A 17,678-nucleotide genomic window follows, 5' to 3' on the forward strand; every position below is an offset into this window, starting at 1 on the left:
TTGTCATGACAGATATGTATCATTGACAGAAATGACAGATGACAGATATGTATCATTATACCACCGCTAATAACCTTTTATGGTTGATGCGGGTTATTTCCAATAAAAAAATAACAACTAGGAGTGTTAATGCTACCACTCAGTTTTTAATTAATGTGGCTAAAGGTATAAATAATAGAATAACCCGATTTCATTTAATTCTGAGTTATTTGTCAGGATGACTCACGGTGTCAATTTATAGGGTTTTGAGTAGTGAAAAACCCCAGAGTCTGTGGTAAGTCAAATTATTTTTTTTACTTCATTTAAGCATCCTATTCATTCATTTGATGTTTAGCATCAAATGCATAAAACGAGTATCTGGGACACGTTATGAGAAATCAGCACCGTTACTCCCTGTTGTAGTCCATATTGCAAGGTAAAGTCACAGGTGAGCGAGGACCCGGTAGAAGGAGAATATCATGGCTGTAAAATTTGAGAACATTTTTCTTAGTTAAATTGTGGCTTATTTCTCATTTAGAATAGTTAATTACAAAAATGCCACAAAGAAATAGCTTCAGAACAACATTAGGGTATTGATTATGTATTTTAGAAAGGTACTACAACGTTACGGGGTTTTATTGTTTCATATAGTCAATGAACCTCTAGATATGAAAAAACCGCGGAGTGCTACCATTTAAAGGGGTGCGTTTTTGAGAAAGGGGTGAATTAGTCCCTAGTCACAGGGCGAATTAGGGTAAGTTCTATGCACGCTTTGTGCAAAAACGTCGGCAGAAAAATTGCTCCAGATTAAATTTACTATCGAAATATCACATTTTAACGTCAAAAATATTTTTTTTACAAAAATATATTCAAAAGAAAAGCAAGAAAAAACACGAAAGATGGAAATTTTATTTCTTGTCCCATAACTTTTTTCCACGGGGATATAGATATATGAATTGTTCCACGGAAAAAAACCCCATTCTTCCTATTTAAAATAACGTTTGGAAGAAGTCTTTATAGTTTATAGTTTCCAAAATATGATTTTTCAAAGTTCGCCACTCACAGCGATTTTGGACCATTTCCCTTGTTACTTCGCAAACATTGTTCTGTAACTTTTTTCTACGCATTTCTAGGTATATACAATATACAATGTCACACATAATAGGAAGAAAAATCAATTACCTTTAAAATGGTCTATTGTAGAAGGCTGCGTGGCTATTTTTAAGCAAGATGTGGTTTTTCAAAGTTTTATACTTTTAATGATTTTTGATATATTTTACGATTATTTTTAATCAAAAATGTATAACCATTTTCAATTTCGTTGCAACACGAAACTACAGCCGCATCATTATTCCAGTTCAATCAGAGAGTGCAGCAAGTACCTCTACCGGTTTCGAAACTTATTAATCTCTCATCAGAAGGATTATTTTTAAATTTTTCATTATAACTTTTTTTATTATACATGTAGGACCGGTATTTCAATAGCTACTTAAGCTTTTGCTTAGCTAAGCGTGTGTCAAAAGTTAAGGAGAAGCTTAAGCTGGGTGCCGTATTTCCATCATTTCCTTACTAAACTAACGCTCAACTGTAAAGTTAATTGGTTTGGTACCTCTGAATATTATCCTCTGGTTATTTTATTAATACGTCAATGGTTATGGGTAAACAAATTGTATGTAGTATATTAGTTTTAATTGTTCTGAGGACAGACACAAAAAGCAAAGTTTATAATTGTAGTGACTTTTTAAATAGTTTTTAAAAGTAACAGGTACGTAATTTTAAATGTTTCAGTATTGTAATAAAAGATTAGGACCTACATATCTATTTGGAAAATGTAGGTACCTAGCTAGTATTTACCTAGTACCTAGCTATTTGATTACCAATACAATTTCTACCAATCTTCATATCTAATAAATTGCTTTTTTAGTCTATATTTTGTTGTATTTTAATATTTTAATTCCGCAAGAATCAAACTTATTTAATTAATTTAAGATAATAATCAACCGTCAAAAAAGTTTAAAACGTTTAGTTGCTATACCTTCCCACATCATTCAAATGTCTCGCTAGCTAAGTTCTGCGTGCGGTGAGTTTGCATTCCCAATGCAAATTTTTATTTTTTAATTTTTTTTTATACATTTTATGATTGTAAGTGTATTTATTATAAATTTTTTTAGAATATGCGTATTTAGTTAAAATTTTTGTCAACAATTATTTTTCAGAAATAATTTCTTTGTTTCATTTTTCAATGTGTTTTCGTGTGTTTTATTCTTTTATTTTTTTAATTTTTGGTATTGATTTAATAAACATTTTTGGCAAGTAGTGAGTATTAAAATTAGTTTATTATTTAAATAAAATATAAATAAACTGTTTAAAGTATATTGATTTCGTTGAAATCATATATAATAGAAGTATAACTTCTTACGTGCGTACAAAGTACACACATATTTTTTTTTCAAGAATTTTTTTCTCAGAACCTTTATTAGAAGTGAACATAAAATTTTTACATAAACTAATATCTAACTTTTAGGGAATACAAAAATATATCTTTTTTCATTTATGCACGTACACTAATATTGTAAGGAGCGCCAAAGTCGAGGCCTCGAAAAAAAAAAATAGTTCCGATGGCGGACAGTTAATCTCAGGATTGGGATCTCTGAAACAGAAAAATTCGACGGCATTTGAAAAAGGAAGGTTTCTTACGTGACAGTTTGAAATTTGAAAAATTTTTGTAAAAAAAATCGCCTGTTTTTCTTCTGTTTTTCATGTTTAAAAAATATTTATTTTTTAGTTTTTGCTCAAATTGTGGTAAATTGTCACGTAAGAAACCTTCCTTTTTCAAATGCAGTACGATTGTTTTGTTTCAGATATCCCAATCTTGAGATTAACTGCACCCCATCATTTTTCGAGACCTCGACTTTTGCGCCCTCTACAATATTAGTGTACGTGTACGTGCAAAAATGAAAAAAATTATATTTTTTGTACTCTCTAAGAGTTAGATATTAATATGTAAAAAGTTTTATGTTCACTTCTAATAAAGGTTTTGAGAAAAAAATTCTTGAAAAAAATTATCATTTTTGGTCTTTTAAAGTGTACTAGTAGTCCTGTCGCCAGGGGGGGTACAACGGCCTCGTTAATTCAGATGGACTTACTCAAGTTTTTTTTATGTATTTTGACCCGTAGAACACGAATTTTTTGGGTAACAGTTGATCCGGATGTCGATAAGATTGTTATAGACCAAGAACTTGAGGAATCAAATAACAGCGATTTTTGGCAAAACAAAACAATATTTTGTATTTTTTGGGCCATTTTAAGTAAAAAATATTTCTACAAGTTTTTTCGTAGGATGCACAGTTTTCGAGATAAACGCGGTTGAACTTTAAAAAAATCGAAAAATTGCAATTTTTGAACCCGAATAACTTTTGATTAAAAAATAAAATAGCAAGTCTGCTTACCGCATTTGAAAGTTTAAGTCAAATTATATCGGTTTTGATTATTTGCATTGGTAAAAATTTATTTTTTTATTGTTTAACAAAGCTATAAACACGTAGGGTTTCCCGTGCTTTTACATGCGTTTTAACGCATGTAACGTAGAAATAGTCTTGATTGCACTAGTACCTATTCTACCTACTCGTTCGATTTTAAATGAGAAATCATAGAAACATCACTCACGCACTAGTTGTTTGTAGCTTTGTTTAGCAATAACACAATAAATTTTTAGCAATGCAAATAATCAAAACCGACATAATTTGACTTGAACTTTCAAAGGCGCTAAGCAGAATTGCTATTTTATTTTTTAATCAAAAGTTATTCGGGTTTAAAAATTGCAGTTTTTCGATTTTTTGAAAGTTCAACCGCGTTTATCTCGAAAACTGTGCATCCTACTAAAAAACTTGTAGAAATATTTTTTGCTTAAAATGACCCAAAAAATACAAAATATTGTTTTGTTTTGCCAAAAATCGCTGTTATTTGATTCCTCAAGTTCTTGGTCTATAACAATCTTATCGACATCCGGATCAACTGTTACCCAAAAAATTCGTGTTCTACGGGTCAAAATACATAAAAAAAATTTGGGTAAGTCCATCTGAATTAACGAGGCCGTTGTACCCCCCCTGGCGACAGGACTATAGTACCTTAAAGCTAATTGAAATGGAAGTCAGCAAACAGTTTGCGACAAGTTGATACATGCACTGCTATATTTCTAAAAAGCGTGTTTCTCCTCCTGCAATTTCACATCTGTCAGATAAACCATCTCTTCCTGCATTCCACTATATGAATTATTCGAAGCACGGTTAAGCAATATTCTTATTTTAAACATCTGGCTCCTGGATTCCTGGATTTTTGTGCGGATTTATTTTCCATAAGTTAAAGATGACTGATTTACTATTTAAGCGGGCAATTTACTATATTTTATGTAAATTCACTTTAGTTTGTTTTCTGAAGCTATTTCCTTGTGACAACTTAAGGCCATCGGTACATAATTCGCAAATATTTTTCGGCTATCCCTACTTTTTCTGTCTTTACACGGCAAATTACGTGTAGTAAAATTCACACTGGTATGGATATGTAAATATTACTTGAATGTCATTCTACTTGACAATGTCATCATTAACTTTAAAAGGATCGCTTTTGAATGTTCTTGGATAACTGTTATTTGTATAATTGCAAATTATTAATTCAGTTAATAAATGTGATAATTTTTTCACTAACTATGTATTCAGTGATTGTAATAATTTATATATACAACAAAAACTAATACTCAATCGAGAAAAGAGGAAAAGTGTTAAAGTGATTTTTTAATAATACAGGGTGTAACAAAAATACAGGTCATAAATTTAGTCGCGTATTCTGGGAATAAAAATAGTTCGATTGAACTTAACTTACCTTAGTAAAAATGTGCACGGAAAAAAGTGACAGTCCTTTGAAGTTACAAAATGAAAATCGATTTTTTCCAATATATCGAAAACTATTAGAGATTTTTTATTAAAAATGGACATGTGGTATTGTTATGGTAGTAGTATTTTAAGAAAAAATTGTAATGAAATTTGGACACCTCATAAAAATTTTATGGGGGTTTGGTTCTTTTAAACCCCCCCAAACTTTGGTGTACGTTTCAATTTAATTATTATTGTAGCGCCATTAGTTATACATGAGTTTTTAAAAACTTTTTTGTCTCTTAGTACTTTTTCCAAAAGTCAGTTTCTATCGAGATATTTGAATATTTGTCAAATCCACCACATATTTGTATATAGTAAAGTACGATTATGGAGACTTTGTAATAATATGAAAATTTATTTATGATTTACATTTTTAGGTATATTTTGAACCATATTAAAAAAGAAGCCACATCTCGATAAAAGATGCTTTATCAAAAAAATATAAAGAGGCAAAAAAGTTTTAAAAACGCTGTGTTTAACTAATGGTACGGCAGTAATAGTTTAATTGGAACGTACACAAACATTTGGGGGGTTTAAAGGAACAAAACCCTTATAAAATTTTTATGTAAATATATTAAAAAAGAAGCCGCAACTCGATAAAAACTGCCTTATCGAAAAAATACTAAGAGGCAAAAAAGTTTTCAAAATATTTAATTTAACTAATGGCACCAGAATAATAATTTATTTGAAACGGACACTAAAGTTTGGGGGGGTTTAAGGGAACAAAACCCCCATAAAATTTTTATGGAGTGTACAAATTTCACTATAATTTTTCATTAAGATGTTCTTGCCATAAGAATGCCACACGTCTATTTTCAACAAAAAATCTCTAATAGTTTTCGATATATTCGAGAAAATCGATTTTCATTTTGTAACTTCAAAGGGCTGTAACTTTTTTTGCCTGCATATTTGTACTAAGGTAAGTTAGGTTCATTCGGACTATTTTTGGTCTTAGAATATGTGGTTTAATTTATGACCTGTATTTTTGTTACACCCTGTATATTGTTACTATGGAAAGGTTACAATTTTGAACATCTTCAACAACAAAATACTTTGATCACAGAATATATCCTGATGTATTCTCTGCTTGGATCTTCCATAAATAATAAACAATAAATATCTTTTTGTTAAGTTCACGTCTTAAATCAACTATTTATCAAATACACTATCAACATTATTTAATCAACAACTCAAAATATTCCCGATGCCATGTCAAATATTTAAAACTGTCACTGTCTTGTCATCATACTCTATTTGACTCAGTGCATTGTATGACAAAGATAGCGAATGTTCGATTTGGAAAGTATCACCACGGATATTTGGAAAATATCCAATTTTTTCGAATCCTGAAAAAACTAATAAATATTTTTCAAACATTTAAACGCAGAATGAAAGAATAAATTATTATCAAGGGTTGAAAGTCTCTTAGAATATATATAAAAAGTTTCTTTTGAATGAGATATTTGAAATTAAAAATCACACCAAATTTTCTCTTAGTTTTTCACCCCCATAACTTATTAAAATAAACATTATAGAAATTTTCAGGAACCATCGATCCTCGGTAAGAACGTAATCTATCATTCTGCGTTTAAATTTTTCAAAAATACTTATCAGTTTTCTCAGGATTCGAAAAAAATGAATCCCCATTTAAATACCATTGCAGCCGAAAACACGTACCCATCCCCTTAATGAAATTTAGATAATTTACTTTATCAAGTAACGAAAATAAAATGTGTTTAGTTTCTTAATATTTGTATTTGGAGAACGATTTCAGAAGTGGAAATCGAAACATCAAAATAAACATATTAATAACGTTTGGCCACACGGGCGATTTTTTACGGCGCGATAATTTACGGCGCTAATTCGTTTGACTACCTCCTCCACCAATTTCAGATGAAATGATTTCATCTAAAATTGGTAGAGGAGGTAGTCAAACCAATGGACGCGCCATAAATTATCGCGTCGTGTGGCAATAGCCAAGTTTAATTTTCGTATTGTTCGGTTAACTGTCGAATCATATAATTATTCATGTTCCTCATTGTTCCAATTTACGCCGACATACTGTATAAGGGCGCAAACAAAATTTTTTGTTAAACATTTATTATAGGGTTTTTCATCGATTGTCATTTGTTTCGAGCTTCTGTCATATGTTTTATAATCTGTGTTTAATATTAATATATACGGATTATACGGCATATTATGACAGAAGCTCGAAACAAATGACTGTGAATGAAAAGCCCTATTTGTCGAAGCTTATTATTAAATACCATCAATCACAAAAATTGGAAAAATTCTTTGTAAAAGGTATAAAATTTTATTAAAATCCCTTTAAAGGGCTACATCACAACAAAACGTTTTCGATTTTATAAAAAAATCATCATCAGTGTTAGATAGATTGGATGCTAGCTGAGCCACCAAAGAAAAATATTCGGATAAAACCCTTTAAATATAACATGGATGCATTAAAGGTGCATAATTAAATAAAATTCCTTATGATGGATACATGGCAACAGGATAATGCCCTTAGGTAATGTATTGAATTTCCCAACACGTGGGATGCAAATTGAGTTGTTTACATTCCGATAACTTAATGGCAACTGTAGCCATTACTGTGGCTTAATGGCAAGTGTGGCCAGTTGCCCTTAAGTTATTGGAATGTAAACAACACAATTTGCATCCCACGTGTTGGGAAATTCAATACATTACCTGAGGGCATTATCCTGTTGCCATGTATCCATTATACATTTTTCTTTGGTGGCTCAGCTAGCATCCAATCTATCTAACACTGTTGATGATTTTTTTATAAAATCGAAAACGTTTTGTTGTGATGTAGCCCTTTAAAGTGATTTTAATAAAATTTTATACCTTTTACAAAGAATTTTTCCAATTTTTTTATTATTAAATGTATTTTAGGTAATTTTTACAGGAAAAAGATTTGATCACTTTGTATAAACATTTTTTAGCAGGTAATTTTTGGTTTTTGTATTACGTTTTTTTATGGATTTTAATTTTCTCAAAAAGAAATTGTTTATTTCCTTTTCTAAGTAAAATAATTTGGTGCAGTTTAAAGATTACATTCTAAGCTTTAAAAAAAACACCTATAAAACTGTAATAAATCTGTTCACACTTAAGTAATATCGTCTTAAAATGGTAGTAATTCTGTAACACTACGAAGTTTTCAAAAATTACATTCTTTGAGACGTCCGTATCATTTGAATTAAATTTTTAAAACTTTTCTTAATAAAACATCGTTTAGTAGGATATTTGAAAGGTAAGTTGAGCAAATTTGAGAGTTCTATTAGTGAAATTGTATAAGTTACACATTTTTAAACAAAATTCATGTATCTCATTTTCCGCCCACACCGTACTTATGCCCATACATTTTATTTCTCTTTATTATAACCATAAAATAGCTTAATATTATTCTTCTTTCATGTCCAATATGTAAAACTTAATTTGATCCATTATTTAAAGAATTGCATTAAAATAACTCAAGCGTGCACTTCGCCGAACGCTAGTTTACAGTGCGCCAATGTTTGTGAGAAGGGTGACTTTAGCGTTATAAATAAAAAATTATAGAAGCTATAGATTTCATTTTAGAAAAACCTTTATATAAGTTTTTTTTGTAAAATTTTCTGAATTTTTCAATGGTAAGTCAGTTTTTTCTAAAATTTATATTTTCGGACTTATTTAAAAAACATCTAATTTTCAAGTTCATTTGTATAATAAAAAAGGAAGCACCCACATCTCGAGTAGAACTTTTTGATATGTTGTTTATTAAACATTTCTTAATGAAATTACAAAAAGTTCTAGCTTGTTTGGATTTTTTCCGAAGTGAAAATGTATATGCACTCCCCTATAAGTGTTGTTTAGATTTCTATAGAGTTCAGAGACAGACTGAACACATGGTAAATCATGTCTTCTAAATTATTGTGATAAAAATGTACTGATAATTTTTTGTGAATAAAATGAGGAATTTATGGGACTGTTTACTTCCAAAAGTTCTTTTATGAGTGTTTGATATATTTTATTTATGAGGATTTAAAAAATGACATTTATCAATTCCAAAAAATAAGTATATATTTTTTTCTGAAAAATCGGGATGTTTCTTCCCGAAACAACCCTAAATCTTGCCGATAGAATTCACTTGAATCGAAGTGGAGCCTAATACAATATTTTACAATATTAAAATTGCTTGTGTCAAACTTCAGGCGAGCGGACGCAAGAAATAAATCAATAGAAATATACACAAGAAGTAAAGAAGAGTGAAATGGGATGGGAGTATTATTACTCCATGATGTGAGGCCACTCGCGGATAAAAATTTTCTGATTTGGTTTGTTTACGTATTCCTGTTTAACAATGTCTATTTCAAACAATTAAAAAGGTACCGGGCAAAATTTTTGGGCAGAAATTGTTTAAGCATTTTTTAAACAAATTCAATACATGTGTGTACAATTCCTTCCCTTTTGTCTTCACTGCAGCATCCATCTGGCTTGCATATTGTAGAAGCCTTGGAGGTTTCACCAGGGAAATGGACCAATAAGTTTTCAATTTAAAAATCTTTTAGTAATATTTTTAATATTTTTTAATATTATTAAGGTTGCTATTAGGATTGAAAACTTTACTATTCAATTGCCAGATGACGCTAGTCACCTAATCCATACACGTCAGTTGCAATGCGGGGATAGACTTTCATGGTTGGTCACTTCGAGTATGGAGCAGCAGGCCTACGCCTCTCCGAGGATGACTCCAACATGAGTCGAAAATCGCCGATTCAAAGTGCTGGACTGCGTTCCGTATTCTAAGTGAAAAATAAGATTGTTTTGCATTCGCATTACAACTGAATGGTATACATTTTTATTTATTACATTTGACTTAGTTTCAAGTCAAACTCAAATCAATCCTTCTGACAATTTAAGTCAAGTCAAACTGGTCAATGGTTATAGGTTTGAAAATTCAAACTGTTTGTCAAACGAATTTGGAAAATAACGTATTTTATAGATACACTTTTTTGTCGAGGTAGAAATGTTAGCTGTCAATTAACCCGGCATCCGACAGGTGGGGTGTGGGATACCCCAACAATGCTGAAGTGCCTAAAACATAAGGAAATTTTGCATGTAGTGGCCACAGCGGCTAGATATCTTTCTATTGTATATTCATCTATGCGATGACAAATAGCTTTTACTCGTCTGTTTTGTTTCAGCAAGTACATTTGGATGAAATGGTCACGCCCCACGTTTCTGATTTTGTACTTTCTGCAGAATTTTCTTTATTTTGTTTTACTCCTATAATAAATAAGTATAGGTAAGTGAATAATAATTATTACAGATTTTAACCTATTTTTTATTAGTCTAAGCTAAAATGAATTGCGATCGAGAATAAACACGTCTTCGGGTCTTATGGAATGAAGCAGACAGTGACGAATGTATTGACAAGAGTCATTCGGGAGTAAGTGCAGAAATAGGCAATGTTAGTGTAAATAGTAACTATCCTGAAAAGCTTTAAGATATTGACGTTTCAGACATCACAGACAACTAAACGTAAAGAGAATTTTTGAGAATATTTAACTCTTTCAATTGCTGGGATTTGTCACACCCCACCTCTCTGTTAGTGGCAAAAAGTTCACCTGTCGGATGCCGGGTTAAGATAACAAAATTAAAAATACAATGAGCCCCTTACAATAGTAACTTAATACGTGAAGCGATCCAAGTCAAAATATGGTCGTAAACTCAAGAAAATGATTCATTTAAGCGTATTGCTTGCTGGTCAGTTTCGTCACAGTATAAAGAGGGACAGTCGAACTACTCTCCGAAAAATTGGAAGTAAAATCTTTCATCACACATGGCGACCGCACTAGGTTCCCAGTCGCTAGACCTCCACTCTTGCATTGCTAGTCGCGTAGAAACGTACGGGTTTTAACTTCATGAATGACAATCTGGCAGGAATGAAACCTTCAACATCAAAAATAAATGAAGCTAATCATCACCCGTCGGAAGCAGAAGGTTTTACCTCAGTAAAAAGGAAAACTATGAAAATCCGTAACCATAATATAGGCAATGGAGATGGGGATTAAAATTTCCAGGGTATAGATAAAACTGAGAAGAAAATCTGGCTTTTCTTGTCACGAGTCCCTGATACTGTAACAGAAGACAATATAAAGGCATATATTACGAAACAATCAGGCGAACAAAATACTTATGTAAAGAAACTTCCAACATACTTTGTCTGATCCAATAACCAAGCCTTCATGATAGGAGTCGATCCCTCTCTACAAGAAAAAGTTTACGAAAAAAATGTCTGGCCGAAAAATGTATATTTTAGTCGGTTCAACTTCAGGCAAGGTCAACGGTTCCTGGAACATCCTCAACCTCAACCAAGGGGAAACTTTTCAGATCAGTTGAATGGAAATTTTCAGAAACCAGCCTCACCAATAACTGGGACGGTACCCTAAATGAAAGCGAAACTGATAAGTATCATTTGCTTCATATAAATATCCAAAGTCTAGTAAATAAGATCAATATTTTAGAATTATACTGCGACCTGAATCAACCAACATTTATATGTATATCTGAGCACTGGATGTGTGAAGACAAATTAAAAGCTTCTAAAATTGCAAATTATAAACTAGTTTCTAGTTATACACGTAGCAGTCTAATAAATGGTGGCACAGCTATCTTTGTAAAATCAAAACTTTTTGATTAATGTAACAATATAAGTCATCTGGTTAACTCATCATTAGAGCTTCATTTTGAGTGCTCGGCAATTGAAGTTAACAAAAATCTGTGTATCTTTCTTGATAAGCTAACTGTTATTTTAACTTACATTACAGCTAAGTACAAATTCATTATCCTTAGTGGAGATTTTAACATTGATTTTACAGGAAATTGTTACTATAAAAAACAGCTATTTGACATATTTCAAATGTTTAATTTGTAGTTATCATATAGCGAACCAACACGTACTGCAATATACCGTGACAAACTAACATCAAGTGGTCTTGACTACAGTAGGAAAAATGAAAGAATACCCATGAACGAACATATAAAACACGCTTTATTTTCCTGTCACCGTGTCATACAAAAAATTGGCCAGCGCAAGTACATGTAATAATTATTATTACATGTACTTGCGCTGGTCAATTTTCTTTGTGACACGGTGACAGGAAAATACAGTGTGGTTTATATGTTCGTTCATGGGTATTCTTTCATTTTTTCGACTGTACATATATTGTCAGTAACATCGTGAATCATACCTCTAGGGCAGTGGTTCTTAACCTTTTCAAAGCTGGGGAACACTTGACAAATTTTGAAAAAGTCGCGGAACACCATTGTGTTATTTTATAGGAAACACTAAATAAGGGGTGCAAATGTAAATACAAATGTAAATAAAACACGTTCTTTAACTGCAAATACATGCAAAAACAAAATATAAGAATAAAAACATATTCTAAAAATAGAAATTAACAAAAAATATGTAGATTAGTAAATACATTTTATTACATTTTATTTTACAATTAGATGTATGGGCATAACTAACATAATAACATAAAAATTACACAAATTTAGTGCGACACTTGAGCCTGATGCTGATGACTTTTGCAAATTTTAGCAATGTGCGGTCTAATATGCGATAGCGCTACTCTCACTTCTTCATCAATATTCCCAAGTCTTTCACGTTTCTTTGTTTTTATGTTTGTGAAGGTTGAAAAACCTAATTCACACAAGTATGAAGTTGCAAACTGTAGTAATACCTTTACTGCTCTTGTAGAAAGAAGTGGGTGTTCAGCTTGCACAGAAATCCAAAATTCTTCAAGTGACATTTCAGAAAATTTTAGTTTCAGATTGCGATCCGTTGACAAGCCTACTAACTCTTCTTCCTCTTGTAATGATAGCTGGTATTTCGACATATTAATCGAGATAAAAAGATTTCGAATCCAATCGTAATTATCTGTATTTAGGGAAGGAAAGTAGTGATCAATTTTTTCTTCTAATAGCGTCAAATGTTCAATGATAACGGATTTCATCTCTTCAATATTTGCGCTAATACTGGGAAACATATCCAATGTACCTTTTTCTAATATGCGATTTTTCAAAGAGATATTTTCTTTTGAAACCCTGATAATTTGTCAGTAAAAGACAAAATATTTTCAGATTTTCTTTGGACACTCTCGTGTTAATATTATTGAGGTATTTAAAAATTTTGCATCCTCACCAAACATAATTTTTACCATTTCTGCACATGCTGGTAATACCAAAGATTCAGCAATAGTATGCGGTTTCAGCCTTATAGCTATTAATTCAGCCATTTTATAAGAAGCTTATTGTGCTTTGTCAGAAATTTTAACAATTTTTTCGAAACTTCTAACCTGCTTTTCTTGCATGTTCAACAATCTTTGAAAATATGCTTTGCTTTTAGAACTAAGATTGGCATGTTTCGTTGAAAAATGGCGTTTTAGGTTAGCCGGGATACTTGCCGAATTTGATAAATTTTCACCACACACAAGACAATTTGGTATGGGACAATCTTCATCACCTTTCCATGTAAAGCCATAACTCAAATATTCTTCCGAATACTGGCGATTAACTTTTTTGGTTGGTTGGGAAATGGGAAGCTGTCCCTCCACAGAGGTACTGGTACCTGCTCCGTAGTTTATATCTTGTGCATCGTCAGAACTACGTTTTCTTTTAATAAGGAATTTGTCCATTGCTGCAATGCGAAACAAATTTTATTTTAAAAGGTGATTAGTTACAAAAGTAAATTAACAATATTCATCGTTGTTGTTAACTCTAAGTAACCTTATTTTTATTTGAACTTGCTGTTAAATCTTAAACAAACTAACCTAAATTACTTACCTATCAACTGGAACTTAAAACTCAATAAAAATAGTGCGTCGTTTTCGGCGAGAAACGGTTGCGTGCACGTGACAAATAGGGCGTACTCAAGCAAAACAAATGAGCAATCTTAAGCTTGGAGTTCGCACCACTACCGAAGACCGAGACCAGCAGTGTTGCCAGGTACACCAGAAAACAGGTAACCAGATAACTGCGACAATAAATACACGCATAGCATACGCCGACGAGATCGTCAAGAGAATTTTTCATTCTTTCCGATCTCTTGGAAGCGAACAATTTCACGTCGGTCTGCGAGATTAACGTATATTTTTCGCGGAACACTTGCAACACATTCGCGGAACACCTGTGTTCCGCGGAACACCGGTTAAGAATCACTGCTCTAGGGTAATCTGCCTAGGTACATAAGATCACCGAGCGCAAATCCTTTTACAAATTCCAATTAAGCAAAAGTCATATAAAAACACAATAATAAGGAAAATTAATAAAAACTCGTTATTAGAATTTAAAACCTTATACGGAAAACACTTCCAATTGAAGGACATTGATAGTGTGTTTGATGATTTCATGTCACATTTTCAGTGGTGCTTTGAGGTAGCGTTTCCGAAACAAAATATGGTACAACACGCCAAACACGGAAATAAAATACCCTTCTCTAGTCAATTACACTCTGAACTTGAACAATTAAAAGACCTAAATTGGCTAAAACAAAAAGCTAATGATCCGTCCTTAACAGAATATTATAAAAAACAAAAGAAATCACTCCATATAAAAATCTGCAACGAGAAAAAATTATCCCATTTTAATATAATTAACAACTCGAATAATAAAGCTCAAGGGAACAATGAAGCTGATAGGTCTGGATCCCGCGTATGAAAAAAAAGTTGATTAATAGCAAGCTGAAAATTTGTTAATAGCTTAAGGGTGTCTAGTCGAATAAACTTTGATATATGGGAACACTGTAACAGGGGCAGTTTTAATTGTGGAACAGGTTAAAAATTTGGAACGGTCAGACCACGAAAACGGCACATTTATTTTGTCCGACAGAACAGACTTAAACTCTCCGAACAGAGATTAAACTCTCATGCAAAAAGCAGACTGCTATTTATCACCTGTCATAATTCCTGTCATTTGACATATTCTACATGTTCCACTCATTAAAACGCCCATTTGGTGATAAATAGCAGTCTGATTTTTGCATGAGAGTTTAATCTCTGTTCGGAGAGTTTAAGTCTGTTCTGTCGGACAAAATACATGTGCCGTTTTCGTGGTCTGACCGTTCCAAATTTTTAACCTGTTCCACAATTAAAACTTCCCCTGTTCCAGTGTTCCCATATATCAAAGTTTGTCCGACTAGACACCCTTAAGCTATTAACAAATTTTCAGCTTGCTATTAATCAACTTTTTTTTCATACGCGGGATCCAGACCTATGAAGGGAAAATTTTATAAAACAGCCATAAAACGGGCTATGATGTACGGAACTAAATGTTGGGCAGTAAAAAAGAAAGAGAAACAACGAATGCATGTGGCGGAAGTGAGAATGCTTAGATGGATGAGTGGAGTGACAAAGAAGGATAAAATTAGGAATAAGTATATTAGGGGAAGTCTAGGTGTGGCACCAATTGATACCAAAATGAGAGAGCATAGGTTAAGATGGTTTGGTCATGTTCAACATCGAGACGTTAATCACCCAATATAAAGAATAGCTGAAGTGCAGATTCCTGGAAGGAGTAGGAGAGGAAGACCAAAGAAGACCTGGGGGAGACGATAAGGTAGGACATGTTGGTAAAGGGGATTAACATTGATATGACCCAAGATAGAATTGTGTGGAGAAATGCAATTAGGAAAGCCGACCCCACATAGGGATAAGGCAAAGAGAATGATGATGATGATAGGGAATTTATTTTATTTCAAAATATAAGGATATCTAGAATGATATTAAAGTCAAATAAAAAAGTAATGAGTAAAATATTGAAAATACTTTTAAAATTATTAAAGAAAAACATACGCTGGGGTCCAAATTTACCCCCTTGGTCATCCGAAGGTTAAAGGGAACATTTTTGAACAGGAATCCGAAAATAAACCGAATCAGATATTTTTTCAAACGGGAGTGGCCTCACAACATGGAATAATGGTAGACGTATACACAAGAAGTAAAGAAGAGTGAAATGGGATGGGAGTATCGCATCCAACGACGCCCGACAGACCTTTACACTCGAGAACCAATTTCAGACAATGAGAACATAAATATAGGGACCGATGTATTCGATTTTACTGTTCTTGAACCTTTTTTTGTATATGCGCGTATTCCACAAGTACTGGATGGGTCAAAAGTGGTTGTTTGTATTTGAAAATAAGTATTTGACAAAAAAATTGTAGAAAAAAGTGTTTATTGAGGCGCTCGAAGTGGTTTTTTGGATACCTGTTCTTAATTTAATTAACAAATATGATCAGAATGAGTAAAATTTATATGCTATACAACGTTTCACGTTAACCTTTAACTACACGTGCTGGCGTATTTTGTACACCAGATATAAGAATTCTACTGCAAATATATTTAAAAATTTAATTTTTGACATTTTTTATCTATCTAACCTAACCTATCACTGTTTATTTACAATTGGTTTTAGTTTCGTTATAATCGGCGTTCTGGGAAGATCGTAATTTACAGTTTATTATTTGTTGTTTCCGGTGGTGGACAATATACGCCACGATTATAGTAATATAATTAGAAATATAAGTACATATTTCAATTGTTTTTAGTCATTATGGCACAAAATATATTTTTCTTTTTAAACAATACGTTTTCTAATTTAAAAAATTACATTTCAAACAAATTTTTTATTAGTAATTTTATTTATCATGGAATGAGATTCCAGTTATAAATCCCAGTTGGCTTACTTAGAAGGAAATTCAAGTATTCACTGATGCCGAATAAGGTTTATAACAAACAACTAAGTGTATTTTCTCAAAAAAAAAACAAATCCGCTGTTTTTAAGTGTATTTTGTTGTGGCGTATAAAGTACGTCACGCGTGTAGTGTAGTTATGTTGTAACTTGATGCGCGAGTAGTTAAAGGATAATAACGAAATATTGCGAAGATAGGGCTACGTATTTCTTATGGACGATAGAAGAAGATGATTCTGGAACAGACCAAGACCCACCATGGGTTGTAGAGCCAATCATGATGATGATCAATGTGTAGGTCTGTAGATAGTCTTTTAAATGTAGGTATGTCTTATCTTAATTGCAATACTGAAAAATGGGTTTATTTTTGTACAAATAAAAGACGTTATTAACTAGTCATCTTTATTTTACAGAAATTATTAAGAAAAAAGAAACAATCCTGCCTAAAGCTTTACAAATAAATGAAAATAATAATTATGCCATTAGTGTAGCATACTCGTACATTATTGGCTTAATGTATATAGGGTGGAAGGCACTTATGGAATAAAATTATTTCTGTCCTTGTTTCAAAAAATTATAAAAAATGCTGAAACACGTCGATTTTTAGATAAAAATGTGCACTTTTTAAACATAAATTTAAATGTACAGATCCTTGCAAGTCTAACAGAGTCCATAAGCTTTATTTTTATTGGAACACCCTGTATATTCTTATATTTTTAAAAGCTGCTTAACAACCTGATGTAAACAAACTATATCATGTAGGGTGCATTATGAATAATACAGGGTGAAATTTTGAAAAGGGTATGGAAACCGCTTATGGAATAAAATTGTTTGTGTCTTTATTTTAAAAAATTATAAAAAATACTGGGACATGTCAACTTTTAAATTCTAATGGGCGCTTTACAAATATAAATTAAAATATACAGAGTGATTCACGCAAGTGCAGCATAGTCCATGATCTTTAGTTTTAATGGATCACCCTATATATTTTTATATTTTTAGAATCTGCTT

General features: G+C 32.0%; 2 protein-coding genes across 2 annotated transcripts in view; one reads left to right on the forward strand and one right to left on the reverse strand.

Annotated features, from left to right (window-relative positions):
* The window catches only part of LOC114324319 (uncharacterized), a 903,318-nt gene that overhangs the window by 217,560 nt on the left and 668,080 nt on the right, over positions 1-17,678 (forward strand). The gene's annotated exons all lie outside the window — the stretch shown is intronic.
* On the reverse strand, positions 12,473-12,967 carry LOC126892929 (zinc finger BED domain-containing protein 5-like). The gene has a single exon (XM_050662844.1). The coding sequence runs from the start codon at positions 12,965-12,967 to the stop codon at positions 12,473-12,475; it is 495 nt and encodes a 164-aa protein (XP_050518801.1).

The sequence above is a fragment of the Diabrotica virgifera genome, chromosome 9 (assembly GCF_917563875.1).
Source record: "Diabrotica virgifera virgifera chromosome 9, PGI_DIABVI_V3a".
Lineage (NCBI taxonomy): Eukaryota > Metazoa > Arthropoda > Insecta > Coleoptera > Chrysomelidae > Diabrotica > Diabrotica virgifera.